Source organism: Branchiostoma lanceolatum, chromosome 3, assembly GCF_035083965.1.
Source record: "Branchiostoma lanceolatum isolate klBraLanc5 chromosome 3, klBraLanc5.hap2, whole genome shotgun sequence".
Lineage (NCBI taxonomy): Eukaryota > Metazoa > Chordata > Leptocardii > Amphioxiformes > Branchiostomatidae > Branchiostoma > Branchiostoma lanceolatum.
This window is the reverse complement of record NC_089724.1, coordinates 11940504-11958817: the sequence shown is the minus strand read 5'-3', so window position 1 is coordinate 11958817 and position 18314 is coordinate 11940504. Positions and strand designations below refer to the sequence as shown.

The 18314-nt window shown below is 45.3% G+C and overlaps 2 protein-coding genes across 2 annotated transcripts; both read right to left on the bottom strand.

Annotated features, from left to right (window-relative positions):
- Positions 1 to 79: 79 nt before the first annotated feature.
- LOC136430293 (uncharacterized) lies at positions 80 to 13554 on the bottom strand. Its single transcript, XM_066420773.1, has 4 exons — positions 13232 to 13554; positions 3707 to 10131; positions 1629 to 3464; positions 80 to 1208 (listed from the first exon to the last, which is right to left on the bottom strand). Exons 2-4 carry the CDS (start codon positions 10093 to 10095, stop codon positions 746 to 748), a joined length of 8688 nt encoding a protein of 2895 aa, XP_066276870.1. The 5' UTR covers positions 10096 to 10131; positions 13232 to 13554; the 3' UTR covers positions 80 to 745.
- Positions 13555 to 14555: 1001 nt separating this feature from the next.
- On the bottom strand, positions 14556 to 18314 carry LOC136430292 (uncharacterized). The gene is made up of 4 exons (XM_066420772.1): positions 17517 to 18314; positions 16922 to 17158; positions 16436 to 16597; positions 14556 to 15646 (listed from the first exon to the last, which is right to left on the bottom strand). Exons 1-4 carry the CDS (start codon positions 17917 to 17919, stop codon positions 14868 to 14870), a joined length of 1581 nt encoding a protein of 526 aa, XP_066276869.1. The 5' UTR covers positions 17920 to 18314; the 3' UTR covers positions 14556 to 14867.

Here is an 18314-nt window from a genome sequence, read left to right as displayed (position 1 = left end):
TGTGACAATTTACCCCATATCTGCTTGGAGATAAACCAAGATGTGAGGAAATCCAAACATGATATGACAGGAGATTGACTTCAAGTTTTCAAAATATCTTCTTGTGTTGTTTTGTTTCTATCAGCACATTCATTATACATGCATACTCAACAACACTTGCAACAGCTGTTCTTGTACATCATTGTCCTTTTGGACAGAGTCAACTTTCTTGCCGCTATGTATGCAGCATTGTGTTATATACTTACTGTATATACAGTTCATATCACCCAACTTGTTGCAACATATACAAATATATCATCAAACATACATTTATGATAACAGCATCTTTCAAAAATATCCTGATATGTTCTTACTGCTATATCATAATATACAACATTTTTTTGTAAAATGAATCATACTCATCAAGAGGAATTCATGTCTGAATGCATACATACAAAGATTCACAGAAAACAGCTTTAAAGTGTTCTACATGACATACATGTATTACTATTCTAAATGGCCACAGGCCACAATGATTATATGGGACTATGTAATTTCCGAAATGAAATGATTGAAATGAGATAACACAGACACGTATAATCAACCTCCTCGGTCTAATACACTACAATTGATCTATATCAGTTTATGATCATCATACCAATGCTTCACTGTTTTGTCACTTTTAGCATACCATGTTTTTCTTTATGGCAGTCGGTCAATATATATCAAAGTGAGGACTGTGGTTTGATACTTGTTCCCCATCTAGCTATCTTCTATCAGGAACCCTGTTGTTTCTCCGATGGTGCTGCATGTGCTGGATCCAGTCCACCTGCCCAGTAAAGCGGCGCCCACACAGCTTACACGTGAACACATAGAACACCCTTCCCGTGAACGGGTCTCCAAGGGCAACCGCATGACTGACATGTTCTCCCCCCGCCTGCCGATGTCGCCGGGCGTGTTGCTGGTACGCTCTCCACTCCTCAAACGTCCGCCCACACAGTCGGCACGAGTACGCGTCGTCCGAGCCGTCGCTGTTTGTCGCCAGCTCCTCTTCTGTGTCGATCCCTGCGAACAGCTTGTCGTCCCCGTACGCGAACACTGGGGACCTTTCCTCCGGTTGGATCTGGAGGTCCCTAATGTCCTGCATGGCTTCCACCTGCCTCTCCTCCTTGTGCACCGCCTCGTGCCGGTCGGTCCAGAACTCCAACATGGACGAGTACGAACAGTACCTGATGGATCCAAATATTCCACATAATTAGGACACGCCTGTTCTCAGAAGTGCCAGTTTAGAAATTGAGTTGACTTTAATATTTTTCTACAAGAGTTTTCTGCAAGGGTGGCTAAAATCTGTACATATATCTTGCTCAGAGTTGGTTGGTTAACCCACTGTATCTTGAAAAATTATCAAGATCATGAATTATCTGTAGTAGAACATTTTACCCACAACTGTGAAGTTTGAACAGTCCCTATTTTTATATTACTGCACATCTAGCTAGGGAACTGAGGGTTAACCCCCTTTTAAAATCTTTTGCACAGTATTTGCCCAACTCATTAAATATTTCCATGTGTCACTCATGACCAAAAAATACTCAAAAGACATGATGTTAGGTTTGTATGTCCCCATCAGAAGAAAAGTAAAGAAACCACACCTGCATTTGAAGGGCAGGCCGGCATTGTGTCGTTCCTCGTGCCTCCACACGTGGCTGATGTGTGTGGATCCGTAGGGGCAGTACCTGCAGAAGTACCTCCCTCCCTCTGCCTCCCTGTCGGGCTGGGCTGCAGGCAGCGACCTCTTCATGCTGTCAGTTCTGATCATCTTCAGCTCGTGCTGGGCCTTGTGGAGCTGCAGGAGACGCCAGGACTTGCTGTAAAAGTGACACTTTGCACACCGGAACAGGCGAATCGAGAGGCGTCCTTCAGCACGCAGAGGATAACGGTCACTGTTGTCAAAAACAGCATTAAGGCCCCGCTTCTTTGATAGAATACCCTCACTTTGCAACTCTTCATCAGCGTAATAATGTGCCGCTGCTGTCACATCTTCGTCATTTTCATGAGTGCTGCTTTCCATTGTACTACATGTTGCATCTTGGCTTGCATCCTTGCTTGTGTCTGAAAGCCCCATTACCAACCCATCTTCCATTTCATGCAGTTTCTGGTGCTGCTTTACCTTGTATTCAAACAAGGAAGAGTAGGTACAAAAACAACACTTGTTTGGGAGGTTGGCATAGTGGAGACGCTCATGGCAATAGACGTGCTCACCCTTGTAACTCGTGTATGGACACATTGAGCACTTAAACAAGGATGCTTGCCCTCGGTGAGAAACCTGGGACGTAGTTGGCTCCTCCTGTGCCTGATCAACAGCATTGTCTGGAGTGTGCAGCTTAATGTGATCCTGCAGCTTGGCATCAGTCTTACAGGAGTAAGAACACTCGGAGCACTTGTGAGGGTAGTCAGCCTTGTGGTACGTCTTGTGCTCCTGAACAACGGTCCTCTTGTAGCTGGTGTAGGGACACAGTGGGCACTTGTACACAGTAATGTTTCTGGGCATGGCAGGGGGAGACACATTGTCGCCCCTCTCATGTAGTGCCTTGTGCTGAAGGAGCTTGTACAGGAATTGGCAGGTATACGTGCATTGGTCGCACTTGAACGGGTAGTTGGCAGTGTGGTACTTCTCATGAATGGTGACATGGACTTGTCTGTAACTAGAATAGGGGCAAGAGTGACATTTGAATAATTTGAAGCGACGAGGATAGTGGGCAACCTTCTTTCTCTCTACCTCAGCTTCCTTCCTGTGAACATTCTGGGCGTGGGCCAGTAGCAGGTGCTGCCTTGTTGCCGTATAATCACAGTCAGGACATTGGTAGATTGGCCTCTCCTTGTTCCACAGTGACACACTCTTACGAGCTGTGTTCTTGGACTTCCCCACTGGTTTTTCATCTGACACTTTACAGTATTTGGCATTGGATTGGTCACCGACAAATTGCACTCCCTGACCGTCTTCATCCGAGCCAACATCATCCCCATCTGTCGGCGTCACCTCGATGTTTCCAGAGCTGGATGCTTCCGTCCCCTTGTCGGTAGGCTGTGGCGTGTAGGCCAAGTCTCGCAGGTGGATCCTGATGTGGCGAGCCATGCGATGATGTTTGGGCGCCACAAAGCTACAGTGTCGGCACTTGTAGACCCCATCTTTGTAGTAGTGCTTGTCGTCCTGCTTGTGTTGTATCTTGTGGTGCTCCCAGAGATCAGCTAAGGTAGCAGCTTGGAAAGTACACCTGATGCACTTGTATTCGAGGACCTTCACCTTGGTGGGGAGCGGTTTGCACAAGTGCTGCTTGTAGATGTGTTCTTTCAGGTACTTTGGTCTTTGTGTGGAGAAGTCACACTTGGAGCAGTGGAAGACTTTGGATGTTCTGTGCCGTGAACTCATGTGAACTTGCAAGAAGCCCTCGTTGTTGGTAGAGTAGTAGCAATGAGGACACTGGTACCTTAAAAAAATGGAGGAAATGAAAAATGGATGGCAACTGTAAATAGCACACACGGGAAACATACCAGATTCTGCATCAATGCAGTAAAATGCATTACACATTGCACAAGATAAAAAAATGGCCTCAGATTCTTTATTTAAACAAACAACTGTTTGGGACATTTCCTATATATATATGTCATATTGTGTAGAACATCTTCCTTGTTCAAATTAGATTTTTACATTGATTACTAAGGCGCTTACCTCCCAGGACATCCATGGACCCTCATGTGGATGGCAATCTTTCCCTCGTAGCGGTCGCTGTAGGAACACTTGCTGCACTTGAACGGCAGATCTACGCCGTGCTTGGCCTCGTGGGACATGTGATGAATCCTTTTTGATGTCTTATAAGGACAGAACCTGCATGACAGGTGGTAACTGGAATATGACTTAACCAGGTTAAAGACAGTTTGCTGTTTTTCTGTTGGTTGAGGGGTACTGGTGGTGACAGGTGTGGATGGTTCAGAGACATCCATCACTTTCCCTTCAGAACTTTCACTTTCCCCAGGCACATTCCCGTCCTCAGTCATGTCCATGGTCTCATCTGTGTTTCCGTTGGTGTCTGGGCCATGACAGTCATCCTTTGTCATGTGTTTCTCTGAAGTCTCAAACTGGTCAGCATTGTCATTTTCATCACTATCCTCCACTTCCACGTCTGAGTCGTGATCAGTTTCTGTCAAAGACGGTTTGTTCTTTTGCTCCTCGTTGTCACTCCTGCTATCATGCTGTTCTTTTGAGGATGCTGAGGGCTTTTGTACTGTGCCTCTTTTGTGAACCTTAGCATGCTTGTTTAAGTGCCAACCCAGTGCTGTGGAGAAGGAGCAATGAGGACACTTGTATTGTAGGTTGACATTATGGTACTTCATGTGAGTGATGAGGTTCTCTTTCCGGTCGGTGGCAAAAGGGCATTCGCTACACCTCAGCTTCTTGCTGTTGCACTGGTTGAGCAGGTGGTTCTTGAGCGCTACCATAGCTTTAGTGTGAAAAGGACACTTGTCACATGAAAATACCTTCATTTCCGTGTGAAGGCCCTTGTGGACAAGGAAATGATATCTGCTGTCGGTGGTGTATGTGCATTCTGTACAGTGAAATCTTCGTTCATGCATTCTCGTATGCTGTTCAAAGTCTTTCTTCTTGCCTGCAGAGTATGAACAGTACTTGCAGCAAAGCGGCAATCTGACGTGATGCCTCCTCTGGTGCAGCACATAGTAACTCTCAATCACCGTGCTGTACGGGCACTCAGAGCACCTGAAGACCTGGGTGCCATCATGCTCCTTCATGTGGCTTAGCAGCAGCTCCTTGTCTGACATCTTCAGGGCACACTGGTCGCACCTGTACATCCCATCAGACGCGTGCGCCACCTGGTGCAGAAGCAGGCCAAGTTTCTTCTCAGTGGAGTACGGACATTCCTTGCACACGAATGCCCCCTTGACACCATGGCACCTGGAGTGCTGGGTCAGATCTGTTTCCCGTTCACATGTGTAGGAACACTGCCTGCACTTGAAGGGAAGGGCCGCCCCATGCTTCTGTACATGATCCTGTAACCTATTTAGATCCTGGGCTACAAACGGACACTGGGGACACTTCTTTCTTTGGTAACGCCAGGTGCTTAACAATGGTGAATTGACACTAGATGTAGGTACATTATTATCCGATTCTTCTGTCACCACAGACTTGTCTGGCTGTTGTTCATTGTCTTTATGATGGTTGAGTTCGTGCCAGGACAGTGAACACTCTGATGTGGCTACAAAGTCACACTTCAGGCACCTCAGTTCTGTCTTATCTTCATGAAGCTTCAAGTGTTTCGCAAGGTGTTTTTTATTCTCACACGAGTAGGTGCAGTACTTGCATTTCTGAGAGTGCTTTGCGCCATGTTTTTGTTTGTGCACCTTTAGGTCTGTTTTACTCATTGTTTCAAAGGGACAAAGGGGACACATATGCGTTTTTTGTCCATTATGTCGAGTGGTGTGAATCTTGAGTCTATGAGAGTTATCTGTTGTGTAATCACATTGATCACACTTGAAGGACTGCCTACCAGAATGCATGGCCTTGTGTTTAAGCAGTCGGTACTTCTCATCTGTGGCAAAGCTACACTGGTTACACTTGAAGGACCCCATATATCCATGGAGCTTCTTATGGTCATCTATGATATATGATCGAGTGTGAGAGAAATTACAGAATGGACATTTGTAGACTTCATTTGCGCCATGCCACGACAGGTGAACAATCAAAGATCTTGGTTGGAGAGTTTTGTACGGGCAAAGCTTACATCCGTACAGGTCATCTTCAGCATACACTTTGGCTTTGTAACGCTGTAAGAATGAGAGATTTTTGGAGGGATGCTCCTGATGAGTGTGTTTCTTCAGATGTTCCTTCAGTGCTTCCGCGTCCTTCGTCTGAAATGACTTACACATATTACATCTCATGATCCCTGTGCTGGAGTGCTTTGCTTTGTGTACAAGATGCAGGAAGACCTTGTCAGTGTTGAATTGGCAGTACTGACACTTGTACTTGAAACGACCCTGCCCATGAAGTCGGCTGTGATTGTCAAGGTGCTGTCGTTCTGAACATGAAAATGAGCACCAGCGACACTTCAGTGCTTGCTTGGCTGAATGGAAGCTCTGGTGTTGGAGAAGGTTTGCTCTGCCTGTGCCTTTGTATGGACAGAGGTCACATTTGAAGAGATTCTCACTTGTGTGAATCTGCCAGTGTTGTTTGAAGAGGGATTTATTGCTAGTAGTATAATCGCATTGATCACAGCATATTGTTTTGTCCTTAGTGTGAACAGAAAGATGAATGAGGTGGTCCACATGGGTTGCTGAAAAAAGCTCACAGTGATCACACTTCACTTGGCTTTCTTCTGCATCATCAGTGTTACTTATTGTACCAGGAGGGTGGTAGGCAGTGTCTTGCTCTTGGTTTACACTCAACACATCTACCTCCTCTTCAGAATCATCTGCACTATCACCATCCCCTTCACGCTTGTCAGATGATTTCTGAAGATCAGGAGACTGTCCTGCCTCTTCCTCTACAACATACACACCTTCTTCTTCTGCCCGACCTTCTTCCTCAGCACTTTCGCTTCCCTCAACATCAACATCAACTACATCATCCTGTTGAGGAGATGGACTCGTTTTCTCGACTGGAAGGGCAGAAGCAGCTTCTGTCGAGCTTGAAGCCAACAAGACATGCTGCTTCTTTATATGGGTGTGGACAACACGGAAACTGCTGGTCATGAAGTTGCAGTGGGGGCACCTGTGCCAATTTCTTTTGTCATTATGCAGTTGGACATGTGACCTTAGCAGCGAGGCACTTCTGCAAGAAAAAGTGCAGAGTTTGCACTTCTGGGCCAAGTTTGCCTGGTGGTACTTCTGGTGCTTTTGAAGATGATGGGACTGGATGGCCCTGAAGGGACAATCGGGGCAGGCATACGGTCTCTCTCCGGTGTGGAGCCTGACGTGAACCTTCATGTCACGAGGACGAGTTGTGCTGTGGTCGCAGTGATCACAGTAGATCATTTTACTCGCTGGCTTGGACGGCTCCGTTGTTCTGTACTGCCCTGATCCTGTCATAACCAGTCTGATACCAGGAACTGGCTTGCTCCCCTTTTCTGAATTTACCTTGCCATCGTTATTTGCATCATCACGTGATGTCTCAGGATCACCGACATCTGTGGAAGTGTTGCGAACACCGTCACTATCCCCTTTGCTCTCTTCAGTTTCTGCCCTGTCCGTCTTACTGTGCATATGCAATAGCGTGTGAACACGTATGTAGTACCCCCTGGTTGCAGTGTAGGAGCAATACTTGCACTTGAAAGGTAGATCTGCCTTGTGGTTGTTGGTGTGATTTACTAAAGCCCTTTGCCTCTCTGCCACATATGGGCATTCAGGACACTTGTACTTCTTGCCTCTTTCTCGCACATGTGTGCGTAGATGCTGAATCAGGTTATGCACATTTAGTGTAAAAAAGTCACATTCATCACAGTGAAAAGCTTTGTCGCCCGAGTGTTTAGCTTGATGCACCAGCAGAAGATGTTTTTTGTCTGTTGTATAGGAACAGGTTGAGCAATTGAAAGGGTTGTGTTGAACTGATGAGGGCTCCATCTGTCTGTTGTTTCCACTGTCCCCTTGCTTCATTCCAACTTTGCCTCTGCTGAGATGCTTACTTCTATGGGTCCTGAAGATAAATCTTGAGTTTGTAAAGAACTGGCACTTGTTGCATTGGAAGACTCGTAGGTTTTTGTGCTCAGCTTGGTGACACATCAGCGCATGTTGACTATGTGCAGTATGCTCACAATGTTTGCATTTGTAGACAGTGTGCTTTATTACCGGCTTAGGTCTAGATTTTGTTCCTTGCTTCGGCTTTTGTCTGGCCAGCCAGTGAAGCCTGTGGTGCTTGGTCAGCACAGACTGACGGGTAGTTGAAAATGTACAATACCTACATTTCAAAGGAAGGTTTGCAGAGTGAGACTTCATGTGGCTCCGCACGTTTCCTTGATGGGCTGAAATAAAAGGACACTTGGGATCCTTTGTGCAGGCGTAAGGCTTTTGCCCAAGGTGGATAAACAGGTGTTCCTTTAGGGAAATACTGTGTCTGCTCTTAAAGTCACACTGATCACAACGATATATCATGTCACTGTAGTGTTTGGCTGCATGTAGGAGCAGCACATACCGGTCTTTAGCAGAGAAAGAACAGTGTTTACAATCAAAGTTTTCACCATCATCATTGCTGTCTTTTTCCTCAACTGCCCCTTTCCTACTGTCCAACTGTTGAGGTGGTATTTCCATTTCACTGGCGTCAAGACTGTCATTTGTTTCAGAGGCACTGCCACAGTCATCCTCTTCCTCTGACTCACTCGGTTTCCTGCTGCTGCTTTCTGATTCGGCAGTTATCTTCTGATCGAACCTGCTGCGCATGCCATGCACATTCATGTGGGCAGACAGAGGACTTTGTCCTTTAGCTGAGAAAGAACATAGATGACACTGGAAGGGAAGGTTTGCATTATGATTTCTTTGGTGTCTGTCAAGAGACTTAGCATGTGCAGTTCTGTACGGGCAATGTGCACATTCAAATGGCTTTCGGCCATCATGGCTCCAAAGGTGGCTTTGAAAGTTGCGCTTGTCTAAAGTCGTCAGATCACACTGGTCACATCTCATCCTGTTATCCTCATAGTGTTCAGCTTCATGCTCCAGCAAGTAATACTTGCCTTCTGTGGTTGTGAAGGGGCACATTGAACATGCAAGCTCGGGTTCATTTGGAACATGTTTAGATGTAGATGTTTTCTGAGAAACACCTGGGTTCAAAATTTCATCCTCATGAAGTTTCTTATGCCTAGTGAGGACATTTCTGCGGTCACTACTGAAGGAGCATTTAGTACAACTGAAAATATGATCTACCTCGTGCATCTGCATGTGTCGTCTCAACTTGGCGGTGTGCTTCGTCTGGAAAGGGCACTCACTGCAGAAGTGAGTCTTAATATGAGTCTTTTGATGTTTGACCAAATCTGATCTTTTGGCTGACCAGAAGGAACACCTTGAGCATTCAAACCGTATTGGCTTGGCAGCTTTCTTCGCGCCTGCCTCCGTGGACGCCACACTGGGCCGCGCCCTGTACACGTTGTGCTTCTGCTGGGCGCAGCTCCCCTTACGTATGTGTCTTCTCAAGTTGTCGAGATAGTAACTTGAGAATCCACAATCACAAGTCCAGAGCTTTTTCTCCTTTTTCTTTCTCTTCTTTTTCCCAGTGCTATTGCTAGAACTGACTACCTCACACTGGATATCAGCACCTTGGTCAGCTGTTGTTTCATCTGTTCTCACAGTTGATGCAGTGTTGGTACCATCATGGGAAGTACTGCTACTACTAGTCTGTGACTGTTGTCTCTCAGTAACATTTGATGTAATACAATCTGTGGCTGGTGAACTGGGCTGCAACGTTGCAACTGAAAAGTCTCCCATCAACTGGGCAAAAATATTTCTCGACTGCTGACTGTTACCTGTGGGGAAGTTTCTTTCCACAGTTTCTTGGGACAAGTTCTGTTCAGGTTTTGTATCTAGACTCAGGGGTGTCTCCAGAGGAGCAGCATTGGCACAACTGGGGGTGGAAGACTGGCTGTCAGTTATACTCTGTTCATTCTTTGCTACTGTGGCACTTTCTAAGTACCTCTGGATTTCTAACAGATTGGATGTGTTTTCTTTGCTATGCTTGTAATGTTCTTCCTCATTTTCATGTTCATCATCACTTTCAATCAATATCACTGCTTCTTTGTCTCCATCAGCACCAGGGGACGGTGCAGCACACTCTTCATCTGATATCTCTACTGTCTCTTCAGGATTGTCAAGTTGCTGATCACCATTTCCCGCTCTTGGCCCTGGTTCTGCAGTGGTTTGGGCAGACTTTCTACTGCTGTGTGTTTCTGCATGTTTCTTCATCTGGTTGATGGATGTTGTAGTGTAGCTACAGAAGTTACACTGGTAGCACTGTTTCCAGGTGTGGGTGCTGTGATGGTTGGCCAGTTGGCTCTTGGAGGAGAACGTCTGGTCACACTGTCCACAGGTGTACTGTGGCTTGTCAGATTCCACTGGAGATTCCATCATTTCTGCTGAAGGGATGCTCTCTTTTCAAGAAGTCACCTGGTATTGAAGAAACAAGATGTACATGCAAGTTGAGACAACGATATCAACAAACCATCACACATCATGATCATGCATGAGATGTCTAATTTCTAAATATTCTACATAAACAATGTGGAAGGCATGCATTTAATTGGAGTTCACTTGTTAACCACCAGGGGTCCTATTAGACTAATTGTTTATTCATTATGGCAACAAGGACCACTTCACATGTCTACTACTTGCTGAAGATGACCTGTACTACTATTTTCCACCACTTGTTACAAAGGAGTGTTTATACCCTACTACAGTTTTAGCTCCCTCAGATGATGCATTTAAAGTTAACACAAATGACCATCCCAACATTTCCACCTTGTATATCATAAATGCCCAATCCGAGTCGTTTGGGAGTACCTAGGAGGTTAAAAAAATATTTTAAACCTTGGGAGTACCTGAGAAGGCTAATTATCAAATCACCCAAGATGACATAAAAACAGACCATGGCTACATCCCAAACATCAGACCAGATGTTCCCTAGAAAAGTGTCTGAGGCAGTATATTCAATGCATGTGGCCATGAGCTTGGGAGAGCCACAAGGTGTTTCGTTACTATGTTTCTGTGTGTTTTTTCCTGGTCCATTCCTATTGTAGGTCATAATTGACCTTTGGAACACCAAGGAATACAGGTGCAGCCCCACAGCCCCTCCCCACTTTACATATTCATAAACAACTCAAACACTTGTAAATAATGTTACACCTGTTACCTACAAATCCCTTGGGAGCAGAGTCACATAGACACATACATAACTTGTCACACTAAATCAGCATCAGCGTAGTACAATGAATAGAGAGTTCATCATATGTGTATTGAATAGGTACATTAGAGACTTGCATTAGCAATAGCTATTCCACTTTAGGGTCAAACTTTCAAAGATCAAATACTGGGACATCTGTTGACATGACCATTAGATATGCATGATGGCTCAGGTGTGGGCTAAATCATAGTAAATGGCTTCAGGGAGGAACATTGTAAACCAAGGAGGTTAAAAAAAGACTGTCAGTTGTATGTTTATTGAGAACCACATCATTAAATAATGTACACCTACACTCTCCCATTGACCCAAAGTGCAGTACTTAGTACTGCACTTTGGGTCAATTAAAGTATGGAACTGCAAGACGGGTTCTCTGCTTCCCTGGTCAGACTGTATGTTACATTGTTACAGTATCATTTTGACGATCAGCAAGAAGTTCACCAAGAACTAAACCTTCAACAGATCCTGCCACACATGCAGGTACATGTACAGGTACTCACAGTGACAGGCATTGAGCTGAGCAGCTGTTCCAAATATGGTACTATCCCAATTCATAGTGCTGTGCAAATCTTTTCTCTTTGTACATGTAAGGAGTTCAATTACTAATGAATTCAGAGGTGCTGAATTTTTAATAGTTCTTTCTCACTGCCTATAGCAAGGAAGTTATAAAATATTCTTGCCTAGACTGGAGGGACTATAAGCTATTTTGGGACAATGCCCCAATAGACACCGTCCGCATACAAAATCACTTCACAGTTTAGCGAGCGTGTAATGTTACACATATACCTTACAGATATACCTTACAAACTTTGAAAGGGTTTGAACATGAAGGAATTCTGGTTCTATTACCTGATTTTAGCAAATGCTGATGCAGGAGCTCTGCATAGCTTTCCTGGTCTGAGATCAAATCATGATACATATCCCTCCACCAATGTGCCTTAACCCCTACACTGTAAACAGTCTGACATGTGTGTACAAAAGACGGGAAAGGGGCTGTTCTTAAATTACCGTTTCACCTGTACACTATAGCTAGGTTCTGCCCAGGGTCATCTTCTGCCCAACAAACACTACGCCTATTCATATGCAAATAACCAGACGCCAACCTCAGGGACAAATGTTGTGGCTGTGACCGAATATGTAATTTTGACATACAACACACACACACAAATAGATATTGAGTTCAATAGAATATTTTAATGGTCACCATAAAAGATGAGTAACCAGTGAATTTTTTGGAGTGCCAAGTACTACCAACATAACTCACCTGATTCTCCTTGGTCCCCATTTTGACTTAATGTTTAACTTAAAGATCTTTAGAAGGCATCAAATATATAGGATATCTGCGAACTCAGATCAAATGACAGAGTGATAATCATGTTACGTATTAAAAATCTACACCATGACTGTCTGTCTATGCCATGTAAAATGCCATCAAGTACAAGTGTAATCAATGTGTAATCAATCTACTTCAAGGGAAATGTGCTTCATCCTCGCTGCCACGGCCAACCGAAAACTGACTCAAGAATTCACCTGTGAGGCCCCTTCAAGGAGAAACCGCGAAGCTCATTTGAGTGACTACTGTTTTCAGGGACAAACTATCGATCGCAATGACGTACCAGTTACATCACAACTGGTTTGGCCAAACACGGGAAGGCAGCGCTGGAAATGCCCGACATCAGGCCGCCTTCCCCATCAGCTCACCGGCCCTGCACGGCACGGCGCGGCGGACATGTTGGATTTTGCACAACAGTCACGATCAATATATCGTTAACAATCACGCCGAAACATTTCTTCCTGCTGTGACCTTACACATAGCTATTTAACAATATAACTCTGCTTACAGACATGGTAAAGGCTAGTCTTCATTACCTCTGTCACTTGTCGGTAAGCGCAGTGTTCAGGCCTAGCTGTCGGTAGAGAAATATTAACCCACGGCCCGCCCACGCCACCAAATGTTGGATTTTTAAATGCCGACGTTGCGCGTTGTGGGCGGGACGAAAAAGCGGAACTTCCGTCGCTGGTTCCCGTTTCCGCGTTCGGCATCAGCATTTCCAGTAGCTTTGCAGCGCGACCATTAATAACGTACAGCCTTGACAACATGGGAAACTTCAATGTCATCTGCCTATTTTTTTGCACGACGGGATATCAGGCCATGTCATGTCATGTCACGTCAGCTGAGACCAACTCCACTCTATCATGATCCAGCCTTGAGCGGGTGTCTGCGATCTGACCGCAAAATAGACATTCTTTCCCAAACCTACATATGAATCCCCACAGTCTATGCATTCATGAATACAACTGTCGACTCACCATTAGACGGATGTCGTCGATCACTCTCACTGCGGCCGGAACCCTGAGGATCCTACACCTGAGTCAGATCGCTCAGAACATGTACAGGGTCCCGATCATGGTCTGTGACGATCGCTTCTTGCACACTACTACTTCTGCTGTGTTGACGCTGTTAAATGAACAGGGATCGAAACAAGGTCCGATGTACAGAGCAGCAACTTATCCTAAGTGTCTGTAGTCAGTTCTGGACTCCATCGCGGCCGAACGTTGAAGCAAAGAGCTCTGACCTGCTGCCTGCCTACAAACATCCCTCTAACGGCACCGGAAGTACGGGTCAAGAGGAGTTCAACGGACAGCGCCATTACGTATAATGGGGAGTGCCACAAAAGTTTCCCATTGTGCCGGCAGGTATACGTTTTCATTGTCCTGTCGCAGTAAGATTAGGCTAAACAAATTATAGATATAGCTTGTGATGCACGAACTCTCGCTGTTCGGGGCCATAACGGTCCCTCTCCACAGGGGACCATCATTCGGAGGGCCGCTAGGGGGCACGATTTAACCAATCAAGTTGATCAAGTTAATCAAGTTAACAATAATGTTAACGCTATATATATAGCGTTAACTTCCTGAAGTTAGCATCCTATCAATAGTAAAAGCACGATATGGCATTAAATGTTGCGTCACTGGGTTTAACCATACTGCAAATGCATTTAAGGAGGAAATTGACGGTGTTCGTGGTGGCCGTTCAATTTCACGGCAGTCACTATAGTCACAATGCTACAGTATTGAACAAAAATGTTCGCGGTGCATGGCATGGTGGTTTTAAAATGTAAGTTCGCGGTGAAACGGTCGCCACGAAAACCGCGAACATAAAACCACCGCGAACATTTCTGCATTTACAGTATAACACTGCAGGGAATTATTGGCGTGGTGTCAAGAGAAATCTTCCTTTGCTCATCACTGAACTGACTGAGGAGATATATGATGCGAGGGTTCAGATCCGCCTGCGAGTCGCCACTTTAGTGTCATTGCATAACAAACTACATGTGTACACAGCCAGCTTTCTTATGTGACGCGAGTGTACAAATGGATCTTCCACCTGTCCGTCGATGAAGGCCATAGCAAAAGTCATCAAATTCATCAATTTTAAGATTTAAGGTAATGGCTGGCTAAGGACTTCAATCTTTAATCATTTTTTTAAAGGCCCTCATGAAGTTCTAAGAGATACGGGGTTGGAAAGACAGCACTAGATTTCCATTGATCATGATCAGATCTTATTTGTGATAATAAAGAATCTGGCTATATACATGGCTCGCCTTAGGTAAGATTGTTCACACTGATACCGTTTCAACCTTCAAAATACGTCGACACGTTTATTCATGAATATTCAATTTTATTACTTGCCATGACCGCCGCACAAAACTTCTCACAAAAGCTTTCCCGGACCTGAACAATTATTTCATCAAATCAAAAGTTGCCAATGAAATATGACTCATTGAAAAAGTGTCAGCACCTGCTATTTACAAGTTGTACTTAGTGGAAAACTTCTGAATGGTGGCTCATAAAAATATATACAGTGTTATACATTTACAACTTTTATGAACAGCGAGCACGTTGTTTACATGTTGACTATCGATTGACGATTCTATTCTCTGAGCTATTGCTTCAACAGTTCAGACAGACTGGGGGCCTTGGAGGGGTCGGGGGTCGGCTGCATCGTGGACTGCTGACACTGCGCATGCTCGGCTGGCCCTTCATGTGAGATGTCGGAAATGAAGGTGTCCAGCTCCACTTCTGAAAAGGCACCGAGAGGGTCCAGGGGTTCTCCAGAGGGCGGGTGGTTCTCCATGGAGGTGCCTTCTCCCTCTGTTCCTTCCAGGGACGCGAAGATGCCTTCGTCGAAGTCCGTCATGTCTCTCTCGATGTTTCGGATGTCGTGACCGGATGTGCCTGCAGGGTTGCTCCCCCCAGCCCCGGCCTTATTCAACGCAGACAGTATGACGTCTTGACGGAGCCCCTTGGACGCATGAACGAGTGGGTCTCGGTTGCCGTCGGGCTTGTCGTCAGTAGTGACCCGTCGGTGCCAGTCGTCGGTGAAAGTAATGGTGCCCCCAGGCTGCTTGGGAAGCGAGCTCACCTTGTTGCCCGAAGGTGCCTGCCCATGAGTCGCGGTGGAGGAATAAGAAGAAACACTGGCGATTTTAATCACTTTCGACGGCACGGTCTTTCTCGTGAGACCCAACGGACTGGCCTGTACTGGAGTAGTCGGCTGCAAAAACTTTGTAGCTCGAGAGGCCGACGTGGTTACGTCGCTGAGGAAACGCTGCATGATATACTCGTCTCCACTGATCGTCGTTTGCTTTGCTGAAGGCATGAGCACTGGCGTCGTGGACGGGACAGACGTCACCACCCGGTAGGCCACAGACGGCACCTGTCCTGTTGTGGAGAATACAAGATACCATAATGTACAATCACAACAATTACCCTTTTTTCAACTCGACCAACGGTAGTAGGTTTCATCATCATTATCGGTGCACACCCCGGCAGTCCATCGGATAGTAAGCGAAAGTGACGAAAGGGTTTCGAGGTGCTGGGTTTGAGATCACATTTCTCATAATGTGCTTCGGACTGATATTAGATACTAGCATGGCTGAAAAGCGTATGAATTGGTGTGTTTTTGGTGAAAATTGCGTTTCGGTCCGAGCCGTATTTCTGGATATCCATCCGCGTTGATAGTGAGGTGTCCCGTGACCCGAGATTGACCTTTGTTGCGTTCTGTGGGTGATGTTGACATGCCTCGCGCCGTGGACGATTAAAGAAACTTAAGTTCTAGAATTTTCTTTATAATTGGCTCGATTATACACTAGATTTTCCTCTGTCTGACAACATCAGTCGTTACTGCTGCAAAATGTTTTTCTACGAGTTTTATCCTACGCGAAAATGCCAAATTTTTCGCATCATTTTGACGTGAAAGTTATCATTTTTTCTTATAATTCACCAAAAATTGAGAGGTTGAAGAAACAGAACTCAGTTGGTCTTGTAGCGGAAGGGATAGGCTTTCACCCCATACACAGTTGATTTACTTCGGAATAATTCCCTGGAAGAGACAGTACCTCTGAGACTTGAGGGTGCGCAGCCTCCAATTGAAACCCCAAATAAACTGGGATGTGCTCCCTTATAGGATGACCTAATCAGATGTAAACTGTAATATCAATTGTATATCACCTGAAGCAGTAGGAAGGGCACCCGGCGGCCGCGCAGGCAATAGAAGTGGGTACGTCACACCATTGGTTGCTCTGTACTGGAAAACCGTCCGTCCCGGGTACAACACAGAGGGAGGCGACGCCATCTTCTTTCTTTTCACTGGCCTGGGCTGGTACACCCATCCTTAGGAAAGGTCAGAAATGTACATTTCTTGGAACTCAAAGAAGAAAAACATTGATGAAATATTTGATGGTACAGGTGTCTCACAGCTACTGCCGTTGCTTCATCTAAGCCTTCACTTAAGCCTTATAAACAACTGATAAAAATGCTATGATTCATCAAACGAGTGACCTATTTTGAATACAAAATTGGCTCTTGGATGAATGTAAAAAAAGGAAAGTTAAGTTGTTTGTAGATTTTTACAAAATTATTTTGATTGTTGACGATTTACGAGTACTGCGACAACCAGCTGTAGTGCTGTATCCATAGCTTTTTCCTTTCGTATACCTGGGTGATCCTTCTTGTGCAGTGACTTGAGGCGACACGCCTCCTCATAGTAAGGTTTCTTGTCTTCGTTGGTGAGCTCGTGACTCCACTTCTCCCCGAGCTGGCAGCTGATGTCGGCGTTGTTGGCTCTGGGATGAGAGCGCGCGAGGGCAGGCCGGTGGATACGGGCCCACACCATGAAGGCATTCATGGGGCGCTTCACATGGCTCTCTCGTGCTTGCTCGATGGGATCTCTCCCTGTAGTGTCAGGAAAAGATCACCAGCGCTCACAAACAAATAGACAATTAAGTGACACTGTCAAAGAGTTGGAGCAAATAGTTGGAGATTGCCATCAGATGTTGAAAGCATAGTGTTTACATAACGCGTACACAGATGTATCCATAAGTGAGGCAAAATTATCGTCCGTAAGGTGTGCACCCATATAGCACAATAACCTAACGTTACAATTGACAATTAATCTTTCTGTTGTAGAACAAGACAACAATCAATCTAGAAACAATCACCCAAGACAATTAGTCTAAAACAACAATTAAAACAATTAACAATCCCCACTGTTTTTACACAAACTATGTTTCAGGTCGACATGGCCACTGACCTGCCGCCATGGTCCTTATCTCGTTATTGAGGGTGACGAGGCTTGAGTGGGGAGCCGTTGTGTTCACTGCGTTTTGAAGCGCCAATGCCGTGGTAGTGGAGGTGCCCACAAGGTGCAGGGGCGTTGCTGTGGCGTACACTGTCTCTCTTCTAGGAGTTTGAGTGAAGAGGGTCCTAGGGTGGATTATCTTTAAGGGCTGTTTGGCCGTTTCCAGCACGTTTACATCCTTTTCTTGAGACGATGAGGGCATCCTCGCAAGGCAGCGCAGAGTTGAGGAAGCTGATTCATCGTTTCTCACACAGGATATGCCAGGAGCAGCCATGTTAGCTCCAGTTGTTGGCACATCTTCTGTCTTCAGTCTCTTCGTGGGAGACTCAGAACTGAGTTTGTTTTCATCCTCCATTATGCTATGAAAGCATTGACGAACTTCCTGACAGAATACCGTCGAAAGTTTTTCTTGCTACCAAGGTAGCGTTTGTCCGTTGGCGTCTCTAAGTTCGACGCGTCCAGTGACCTGTTGTCAAGGACGCGCACATTCTAACAATGGTCGTGACGTCATTGGATTCTTATGTCATAAAGACACAAATAAAGTTTTCAAATCTTTCGATAAGAGCCACGTAGACTTAAGAACTTATACCAAGCTAAAAGGTGTTTTGTGAATCGTAATAATTGCCGGTATTGTGTTAGGTCTCAATGGGTCGGAATGAAGTATAGCAAATTATATATTGTATCGTTAGACACGAAAAGCCCATTTACGATTTTTGGCAGGAAAATTAAACATTGCATAATGATTGAAGT

Bases quoted from the DNA above. Each gene is read 5' to 3' on its own strand.
- LOC136430293 (XM_066420773.1), bottom strand. From the start codon at position 10,095: ATGATGGAATCTCCAGTGGAATCTGACAAGCCACAGTACACCTGTGGA. The intron at 3,465-3,706 runs GTAAGCGCCTTA...CATTTTTTTAAG, and splicing joins GTCCATGGATGTCCTGGGAG to GTACCAGTGTCCTCATTGCT. The intron at 1,209-1,628 runs GTGTGGTTTCTT...TGGATCCATCAG, and splicing joins GGCCTGCCCTTCAAATGCAG to GTACTGTTCGTACTCGTCCA.
- LOC136430292 (XM_066420772.1), bottom strand. From the start codon at position 17,919: ATGGAGGATGAAAACAAACTCAGTTCTGAGTCTCCCACGAAGAGACTG. The intron at 17,159-17,516 runs GTCAGTGGCCAT...CTGACACTACAG, and splicing joins GATAAGGACCATGGCGGCAG to GGAGAGATCCCATCGAGCAA. The intron at 16,598-16,921 runs GTATACGAAAGG...ACCTTTCCTAAG, and splicing joins GCACAAGAAGGATCACCCAG to GATGGGTGTACCAGCCCAGG.